The 11006-nt window shown below is 41.9% G+C and overlaps 1 protein-coding gene across 1 annotated transcript in view; it reads left to right on the forward strand.

Annotated features, from left to right (window-relative positions):
- Positions 1 to 7126, forward strand: part of LOC307078291 (zinc finger BED domain-containing protein 5-like) — a gene marked incomplete at its 3' end in the record, with an annotated part of 31148 nt that extends 24022 nt beyond the window's left edge. Inside the window, exon 8 of the mRNA XM_079740034.1 lies at positions 6826 to 7126. Coding sequence (XP_079596160.1) covers positions 6826 to 7126 — 301 coding nt within the window. The remainder of the gene's footprint in view (positions 1 to 6825) is intronic.
- Positions 7127 to 11006: the final 3880 nt, after the last annotated feature.

The following is an 11006-nucleotide window of genomic DNA, read 5'->3' on the forward strand; positions in this document are numbered from 1 at the left end:
ATCATACTGGACCTAGACCCTATGTTGGAAAAAAGGGTGTCTAAAATGTACAAAACAGTACTAGGCATTAGCCCCCCTCAGTGGGACAATGCCAGACTGGCATGGGAAGAGGACCTAGGTGTTGCACTGTCTGACGAAACATAGCAATGTAGCTTAAAACGCATACCTACCACCTCTTTATGCTTAAAACACGGTCTTATTCAATTTAAAATTGTGCATCGGTTGCATTATTCACCAGAGAAACTGGCCAAAATATATCCTGGCACCAATCCTGTGTGTCCGAGGTGTGGCCACAGTTCAGCTAAATTAGGTCATATGTTTTGGTCTTGCAATTCGCTTAATAACTTCTGGGTCAGGGTCTTTGAAGCAATCTCCTCCATTTGTGACAGAACAGTGAATCCCGATCCAACAGTTGCTATTTTCGGGGTATTACCATCAGAAGAACAATTTGCTGTCCCCCAGGTAAATGCTGTAGCATTTATAACACTACTAGCCCGGAGACAAATTATTTTGCTCTGGAAGTCTGTAACACCCCCCTCGTTTAGACACAGATCCCATTAGAGAAGTTAAGATATAATCGGAGTAATTTACGGGACAGATACATTAAAACCTGGGCCCCCTTTATAGAATTTGTTGAAAATGTATCCTTCACATGATGTAATACTTTACATATCAAGGTACTGCCAACTGGATCTACTGATGTATGTCATGATGATATATGTGGTATAACGTTACAGGATATTCCCATTTTGAGCATTGTAAAGTGATATACAGGAAACGTTTGTAACTATGTTTTGTGTACCTACCTCTACTGTTTGTTTGTTTTTGTTTGTTTGTTTTGTGTTTTGTGTTTTTGGTTGTTTTTCTTTTCTTGAGCCTTGGTGGGTGGGATGGGGTGGGTTTGTGTTACATTGTATCTTTGTCATTCTTTGTTTTGCAAATTGAAAATCTATAAATAAAGTACTTAAAAAAAAAGAATTCCCACATAGTAATCATAACATTGTATTTTCAGCATGCGTTGAAAATTAGCATTTCAAAAAAATATGTGGCATAGTAATACAAATGAAAATTTTTGCAGTTGAATGGCTCTGGTGACCTTCGTGTATTGGTGTGCTGGATACATGTGGGGGGTTTTGGGCATTGTCGTAGTTGCTGCTCCTGTTCTCATTCATCAGGCCCTGGGGCCCATGAGTTCCAATGTCCATTTGTTCACTCTGTCTGCAAAGGGTGTAGCTCACATGGAGAGGTCGACCTAAGCGACCTAAGACCTCCTCCTGGTGTCCGACTTTCACATTCCACTCTCCTCTCTGGTTTCATTCTGATCTATCTCCCCATAGAGCTTCCTCTCCCAATCATCCGACTCATCTATGCCAGTCACCATGAGGGCCATCTCCTTAGAAAGCCTGGATGATATCACAGATCTGACTATGGGAATACAACAACAGAAAATCAATCCTACCACTGTTAGTACTATCAAAAGCACTATACCTATTTTGGCTAGTACCATTCCCCACATACCAAACCTTGTTTCTAGCAATTCAAAGTTCCCTGGTCATGGCCTGCATTATCCTTTAACTCCTTTCTTAAACGTTTTAGGTTAAATATCGCCAGTGTGAATGATCCATCTGGAGCAGTATTATTTGGTATGAAGGTACAACACATTTCACCTATAAGAGCACAAACTCCTCCCTTTTCTGCTAAGAGCCAATCTAAGGCTTGTCTGTTCTGCCAGGCCACAGCGCTTGTGGCTGTCAGCTGTTCGCCTAAAGCGGATAAAGCATCATCCGTGTAGTTAATAAACCTTTGTGGATTGTAAAAAATGTAATTGATCCATTCCGCATTTTTAGCAATTCCGATTGCTGGCAGTAGTGCCTCAAATCCTGCTGCTATTTCGCTTCGTGCCTTGAATTTATCAGGTATGCCTCTGGGTTGTCCTATTTTATCAATTTTCATGTTCTCGTCTGTTTCGTATGCTCTTTTCCACCTGTTTAGGTTATTATTTTCCAAGTTACCGACAACATCATTTATTAATGGTAATATTGCAACCTCTGTAACCACTTGCACTTTTGCGCATCTACCTCTCATCTCGGCAAATATGGGACGAAAAATGTTATTGCCGCAAAACTGATCTGCCACCACTCTGTCCTGGTAAAAGCTGAACATTTTTGATCGCAGGTGGTTGATATGACAGTCGTTTCCCGTCGATATTGAATAGTGTGACATTCCAAATTATGTTACATTGTTCCTCTGGTATACTACATACATCGCTGGCATCTTTATTTCCTTCGTCGTTTTGATAACATTCTAATCCCTCTTCAATATGAAAATTTGTTGGTTTTGGCCGTGTTACTTCACCTATTTCCTTTGATAGAGTTATGTCAAATTCTCGGCATCTTTTCATAATCACATTCCATGGCTCTCCATCATATTTATCTTCAAGATATTTGTTATGGTAACTTGATCCTAAAAACAGAAAACATTTCATCGAACATATAACGTACTTATTCTGATATGGGATACCTTCCGTTCGTGTTCTATTTAAATTGACCTCTTGGTCATATTCTTGCTGTCTCCATTCTGTTAAGCAAAATTCAAAATCGTATTTATTACGCATACTGCATCCTGACGATTTTTGCTACAAAATAAGTAAGTAAAATAAGTTGTTATTATTGTTTTCCAGTAAATTCCACCCATTTATACCACCTATTTTCTTTTGCTTGTCTGAACAACTGGTCTGTTGTTCTTACCCTAATGCGTCCATAGGGGTCAGGTTTATATTTTTTTAGGGTTCTAGCTGTTGAGTGGCGACCAATACTTTCAACATCCTTATTACCCTTAGAAATGATTGTCTGCTCTACAAGAGTCTCTTCAAGAGACATTGGTGTCGATGTTAAGATCCCAGCCATAATAGTTTCGGATGTGAAAGTCGATATTGCGATCTCCTATATCATAATTTCGGAATTTACCATTGATATTGCGGTTGCCAGTATTTCTATATTATCCTCTTTAGGTATTATTGTTGGGGTCACCTCTACTTCTGTTAGCATTGTTGTAAGTTTTATCTTACTCTGAGCAGCAGCTGCTGTACCATTTGTTGCTAGTTTGTTTATTGGCTCACTCATGATTGTTGTTTCTTCTCTAATGGGGGTTACATTAGTGGTTTCTAGTATTATTGTTTCCTCTCTAATAGAAGTTACATTAGTGACTGAGGGTTGTGCTAAATCCCTGATATCAGAAGTTTCATTAATATTACGTACATCTAGCGTTGAATTGAATCTATTAGTGGTTACCAATGAATCTGTCCCATTATCTCTAACTGGAGGTTGATCTACTTTATCGGTGGCTATGGTTGTGTTTGCTTTGTCATTATCTGAAGATTTGAGTGAATTGCTTTGTTCTATTTCAACGACCTTACCCGGTTGATTTTTGATTCTACAGGTGGCTTCTGTTTCTAGTATAAAATTGAATGTTCTTTCTGACATTACTTTATAAAGCAAATATACTTTAATATGTAATTTATACTCGCTGTTGTAGTCCCATGTCTTTTGTGACTTTACTGTTAAACACCATTGCATTGGTTTTGGCTGAATATCCACTTCACACTGACTTTTCTTCTGAGCTAGTTCATACATCCGTTGGAAAATTAATGCACATAATGATTGGTTACCCGACATAACAGTAAACACAAATTCATTAACTTGGTTTTGCGGTGGTATCTGAGCATACAAGACTTATTCTCTCTTCCTTTTTAACTATTCCTGGATATGTCGGGGCTGGATTTTCCTGTGTTTCTCTTACGCTTTCTTCACTACCAGCCCCTGATTCCTGGTTTTTCCAGGTCTGTGTTGTCTCTGTCGTTGAGCCAGCGGAATCTGGCCCAACCCGTAGAGGATCAGGAGCAGGCTCGGCATCTTCAGCATCATCGTGTAGTTGTTGCTCCTGGCTCGGCTGGGTCTGGTCCTGGGGTAGCTCCTCCTCACGCTCTTCCCTTGTCCTGGGTTGAGCGGCTTTTGTGCAGTGGTTGAGGTGACACCACGTGGCACTTCCTTCCACCTGGATGGCTGTTGGAATTGCATTGGTGGCTTGGTATGGTCCTTCTCTCCTGGGCTCGTTCCACTTTCTCCTGAACACCCATAGGGCTCGTTCCACTTTCTCCTGACCACCCATAGGTACACTTGGTCACCTGGCTCCACCCCTCTTGGTGGTTCCTCTCCCAACTCTGGAACTCTGTCTTTTTCCTTTTGACAAATAAGCCTGTGTATGCCAGTTAGCTGTCCTATATAGCATCTTAATTCAGTTTCCAACTGTTCTAGTGGAGATCCTTTATGGGGCCATCGAATGACAGGTAGGCATGGGTCGACCCGTAAGCATTTCATGCGGGGTTAGATGCGTTGTTCTGTTAGTTTGCATGCGATAACTCATTAGTGCCAGTGGTTGTGCATCAACCCAATTCAGTTTAGTACTTGCACAAATTTTGTTGATTTTTGTCTTGAGCGTCCCATTCACTCTTTCCACCATATCTTGTGATTGAGGATGGTAGACGCAACCTAATCTTTGTTTGACATGCAAATGCTGAATCACTTGCTTTAGTGTTTTCTGAATAAACCCTGCCCCATTGTCTGAGCTTATTTCTGATGGAATTCCAAACCTTGGCATGACTTCTCTAGTCAGGAACTTGATTACTGTAGCCGCACTTTGGTCTTTTGATGGGACTGCTTCTACCCATCTGCTGAACCTGTCAATGATAACTAACATGTACCTTTTACCACCTATACTTTTAATCATGTCAACATAGTCCATGACCAAATGTCTAATTGGTCCTTCAGGTGTGGGAATGTGTCCCAATGGAGTAGTGATTGTTTCTCTTACATTGTTTTTTGCACATACTTCACACTCATTCAGCTGGTTATCAATCATTGCTTGCAAGTATGGTGAAGAAAAACCTTGTTTTCTAATTCTCCTCAATACCTCCCCCCTTGCGCAATGGTCAAAACCATGCACATTAGTGATGAGTAACTCCAACAGTACCGTAGGCGCCATCATCATCCCGTTATGAGTTCTCCATTACCCTGTGGAAGAGCATATAGCACCTCTTTTTAACCACATGTTCTGCTCATAGACACCAGCTTTCTCCTGCATGCGGACAATGTCATAATCAGTAGGCGCGGCCTCGGGCCTGGATAATACTGACTGAATCGCCCTGCAACTGTCCGAAGCTGCCTTTGCAGCCTCGTCTGCAGAGTTATTACCTCTTGTGATATAATCAACGCCCTTCCTGTGTGCTTGACATTTGATTATTGCCACCTGTTTTGGCAACAAAAGTGCTGACATTAATTCCACGATCTGATTACAATGCAGTATGGGGGATCCATCAGTTTTCTTAAACCCCCTCATTTTCCATACTGCCCCAAACAAATGACATACGTCGTGCGCATATGTCTGTGTAGATGTTCACTGATCTACTTGCTCCTTCTTGACAGGCCACTGTAAGAGCCTTCAACTCGGCCAACTGTACTGAGCATGGCTGTGTACACTGAGAACTATAAATAACAGCAAATGAGTTGTCCGGATTCTGTCTAACCACTGCAAACCCTGCATGGTTACTCAAATGATCTCTGAAGCAAGACCCATCCACGAAAAATTCCTCATCTGCCCCAATCATGGGCTCTGACAATAGGTCAGGTCTTAATTTAGTGAAAGTGAGAGAATCAGCCACACAATCATGTGGTGTCCTTTCAAAATCATGTGGAATTCTTTCTGCTGGATTCACCGTGAAACATTTTTCTATGGTTACATCTGAAAATGTTAGTAATGTCAAATAATCTAACAACCTGGAATTTGTCAACACAAACTTTCGTTTCTCAATCAACTCAGTGATTTTGTGATGCGTTCAAATCGTCACTGGATATCCCATTGTGATTTTTGAGGCCTTGTCGTAGGCATATTGTACTGCAGCCAATCCCTGGTAACACGGTGGGTAGCCCTGTGCTACCCCTACCACTACACAAGTCCTGCATATGTAGCCCTGACTCCTATTTGCTACATACAACAGGAACGGTTTGGTGTAATCTGGAATTGCCAATGTGCCTGCCCCTTGCATTTCATGTTTAATGCTTTTGAATGCCGCCGATGCATCAACATTCCATGTTAGCCGGGCCTGTAGGTTAGTTATTCCTTCCTTCATGATTTCTCGTAATGACACAGTTTTCAAAGCATAGTTCTCTATCCAATCTGAACAGAATCCTGTCATCCCTAAAAAAGTCATCATGTGTCTAACTGTTTCTGGCTTGGGTGCTTTACCAATCCCTTCCAGCTGACTAGGAGCTATGGTTTTAGTTTGGTGTGCTACCAACCTGCCTAGATATTCAACTTCTGTCTGACAGTACTGTAATTTCTTCTCTGACACCTTGTGTCCCCCTTTTTCCAATTTGCTTAATACAGACATGGAGTCCTCTTGACATTGTTCCATTGTGGGGGAACATATCAGAAGATCATCCACATACTGTATCAGTGTCCCATGCAATTCTAATTCCTCCAAATCATTCTTTAGCACTTGATTAAACAAATGTGGGGAATGTTTGAATCCTTGTGGCATTCTTGTATATGTGTATTGTTTACCTCTATACGTGAACGCAAATAGATATCTGCTTTCCTCCGCAAGCGGCACACTGATAAATACTCCACATAAGTCGATCACTGTAAAGTATTTAGCATCTGGAGGGATATTGGTCAGCAGCGTCTGTGTCACGGTCTCTCCTACCGGATCCTAGCTGCCACTGGTTTTCTGTTAGTCTTGTCTGTCTCTGTCGTCATGTTCTGTTTCAGGTACGGGGGCGTGGCCTGCTCAACTCCCCGACCCAGCCACGCTGATCACCCGCACCTGACCATCATCACCAATCACATCCACCTGCATATCTTCCCCAGTCATTCAACCATTCGTCGCCAGATCGTCAGCTATACTTACCTGGTGAAGTTATCCTCCGACCTCTCTTGCCTGTTCCAGTTATTCTTATTCGAGTCTCCATTCCTGATCCAGCTGTCTTCCTCCTCAGTCATCGTAATCACGTCTGTCATTCGACTCTGCTCGCCTGCTGGAATACCAGTTCCTCCGAACCATCGAGGGTGACTACCTGTTCGGCAATCTACCTGACCCACCAACTCCGGTTCAGACAACCAGGTCAGCGGACTCCGGATCCCCACGAACATTCTCCTTTGTGTAGCAATAAACTGGTTAATTGCTACCAATCTCGTCCTGTTGTCATTTGCGCCGTGGGTTTGGGTTCACCCCGTCTTGGCCCGCAGCAGTCTGTGGATTTGGAACTTCTGCATACATATCTTCAACTACATCATTCACAGCTCGTAGGTCATGTACCAACCGCCATTTTTGTTTGTCAGCTTTTAGCACTGGAAGCAGAGGAGTGTTACAGTTGCTTTTGGTTTCCACCAGTACTCCTGCTGCTATTAGACCTTCTATGGTATTGGCTATTCCCATCTCAACCTCTGGTTTCATGTAATACTTTCTTCGCCATGGTAGCTTAACATTTTGTCTAGGCCGGACTACTACTGGGTTAGCCGAATGTACCAAACCCACATCTGTATCGAACCTTGACCATACCTGTCCAGGTATGGTTGCCAACATCTCTTCTCTCATCTCATTCCGCCTGTCCCATGGTTCCCCTAATGCCATCTGTCGTTGTTTTTTCTGAACTACCTCAACTTCCTGCAAGATCCCTGTCATATGCGCATAACACAGAATCTTTAAAAACTTCCCACAACATGACATGAGAACAAATGGATTGTCCTTTGTTTATCAACAACGTAATGGGCAACTTTGTTAGTTTCTTTAAACCAATATTCTATTGCTGATGATTGATCTGCATCTTGTATCATCATGGCTGCTCCTTGTGGCCCTATTGCTATGTATTGTGACTCTATCGCTACTGCTTTTCCTGCCGCTTTCTCCTGCCACTCTTTTTCCAATTCTGTGTTGGGTCATACATTAGAGTACAATGATATCCTATCCTTGACTCCCTTGCATGTTGGATCTGAGCTTTGATGTAGCTACCCCATTTTCCCATTGACTCTTCTACCTAGTCCTGAATTCTACCTATCCAATACACATTTGGTGTGTCAGGCTTTGATAAAATCATTTGAGATGCTGTCCCTGCAGGTTCAATCATTATGCCCTGTGGTGTACATAATATATGCAATCGTAATTTACACAATGCATCCCTTCCAATCAAACTACTGGTGTAGTGTCTGATACCAAGATGGGTAGTATGGAAGAAAATTAATGATTATATTCTATGGTAAACCATGATTATTACTAGGCCTATATATCTAATGGTAGAAAGCATCTAAAAGCGCCTCTGGACTCTTATCTAGAACTTGGCACAGCGCCAGGGATGCGTGCTGACCTCAGCCTGGTGCTTTAGATTAGTGTTGCCGGCCACTCGCTTAAAGGAAGTTATGACTGATCGGCCATGGGTGGCCGTGGGCGGACACCTCAAACAAGAAACAGCTTTGTACGTGAGGATAAAAAAGAGGCCGGGATCTGTTGACCGGCAGTGCTTTGCAAACTACTCGGCTTTGCTGTTGTCTTTTTAACAATAAAGTCTTTTTTGTCATCCTTGCTCCGGACCCCTCAATTTCTTTTGCTCTCTTAATTAGTTGAAGTGATAGAACTCAGTTATTTTCTACCACATATTTGGCGTCACCAACAGGATTGAAGAACAGAGACACACCAGCTCCGGGCCGAAGGATGGGGCGCGGGCAGATCACACAACCAGAGCTCATAAAATCAAAGGTAAGCTGACTTGCCATTATTCAGAAAAAGTTGTTTGATCTGTCCTTGCCCCATCTGAACGCTGAGCAGCAGGTAAAGTGTCTCTTCAATTAAACGAACCAAAGTTATAGATAAAGAGAGAGAGAAATAGGGGAGCCACGGTAGAGATTGACGTGCGTGCGCACATAACCATAAATGCTCTGTGGTTTGGACTGACTAACACGCTGTGTGGTTCTAAATTGATACGAGTTGTTATTGTTATAACAATAAGTAGGCCTACTGTAAGTCCTGTGGCTGTCTTCTAGAAGAACGAATTAGTGGAAAGGTTCTAATAAGGACGGGGCGAGCAGGCCCGCAGGTCGAATGAGGCAGACCTGTAGGGTTTCTGAAAATATCCCAACTGGAGTTGGGTTGTCAATAAGAATTCATTACTGTGGATGAATTATTTTTTTCTTTGAGAAGAGTTTCCTTGAAGTGCCGACTAGTGAATTTTCTCTTAGTATGGGCCGATTGAACAGTTTTCTGATCTTGGATCGATTGAGTGAGTTCTCTCTTATTTTGGGCCGATTGAACAGTTTTCTGATCTTGGATCGATTGAGTGAACTCTCTCTCTTATTTGGGGCCGATTGAACAGTTATCTGATCTTGGATCGACTGAGTGAATTTTCTCTTATTTTGGGCCGATTGAACAGTTTTCTGATCTTGGATCGATTGAGTGAATTTTAATTCTGATCTTGGCACTTTGAGGAAATAGGGTTCTTGTTTTAAAGTTCTGGTTGAGTAGCTCAGAGCTGGAGCACTCCACCGTTCGTGTTTTAAGCAAAAGGCCAGCTTCAACGCTTGGGCAACCTTTTATTTGTAATTAAAGACGAGTTAGTGACTAGTTCCACTCAGCATCTTGTACAACAAATTTCGCAGTTTTTACGATACACTATTAAAAGTTGAATAAATCGTTTTCTTTCTGTATTCAAGTCGCGATAGGATTAAGGATTAGGATTAATTGTACGGCCCGTTTTCTTTTTTGTTTATTCTGTCATGAATAAATTAGACGGACAGAGAATATTTAATTTGTTTGAAGTAAATGTCTAAACCTACCTCGATTTAAACATTGCTGCACTGACTCTAACTGTGACCAAGAGAGTTGTACGGGGCCCAAGAGCAGAGCAGGACTAAAAATAGCCCACCAGGGACCCACATTCCAATTGTAGGGAGAGAGCAGCGCCGGGGAGGAGTGCACATTTGAAGCGACAGAGATAGAATAGAAAATTTAAACTAACAAGTAGAATTAACTCAAATAAATTGTATTAATAAATAGTGTCTCTACACCAAAAAGTTGAATATGGCACCAACAACAGTAGAAATTTTGAGTAGGGATAATCCATTGCTCAATGATGAGATAAAAAAGATCTCTGAGAAATGGAGAAGAGGACGACTAAATCAGGCACAATATGGCCTATGGGAGGGACTTTTGATCCAAAAATGTGTAGAGACATGGAGGTAGTAATAAGGAACTACAAAGCTAACAAAAGTGGAAAAAAGTCATTAGAGAAAAGGGACAGGGAAAAGTTAGTACTAGCTTTGTTCCAAGAGGAGGGAAAGAGATGGCAAACATTACAGAGGGTAGCAAGAGAAATAATAACTAATGACGAGAAGGCTCAACCACTGCCCCCAAAGGTTAGGCCACCGCCATATGACAAAGGATTATACCCATTGGTAACAGGCACGGTAGACATTAAAGGGGAAGTCACTCTAAATGAAGATAAGAATTGTAACACACAGGGAAGGAGGGGCGCACCCATACACATGGACTGTTATGAAGGGATTAGGAAAACAAAGGAAGAGTGTAACAATGCTGACAGTAGTTCCAGTGAAAGTGACAAAGGGGACGAAGATGTCAAAAGTGATAATGAGCACGAGGACGAAGATGGGAAAATTGATAATGAGCAAATTTGCGAAGGGCTTTCTCAAAAAAAAAAAAAATAATAAAAAAAAAGTAGAGGAAAAAACACACAGAAGAGAACGAAGAGTCAGAGGAGGCAAAGAAAGAAGTGCGAAAATGAGGGTGAGGGTTTCAGTGGGGATCGAGGGACAGAGGAGCCTTGCTGCAGTACATCATTACTAAGCCCCATAGCATTCGAGTTATATGAGAAGCAAAGGAGATCACAAAGGAAAAAAAAACAACCGGCACTCTCCCAGGAAATTATCCTATTCTAGTCAAAGGA

The sequence above is a fragment of the Pollachius pollachius genome (genome assembly GCF_949987615.1).
Source record: "Pollachius pollachius genome assembly, chromosome: 7".
Lineage (NCBI taxonomy): Eukaryota > Metazoa > Chordata > Actinopteri > Gadiformes > Gadidae > Pollachius > Pollachius pollachius.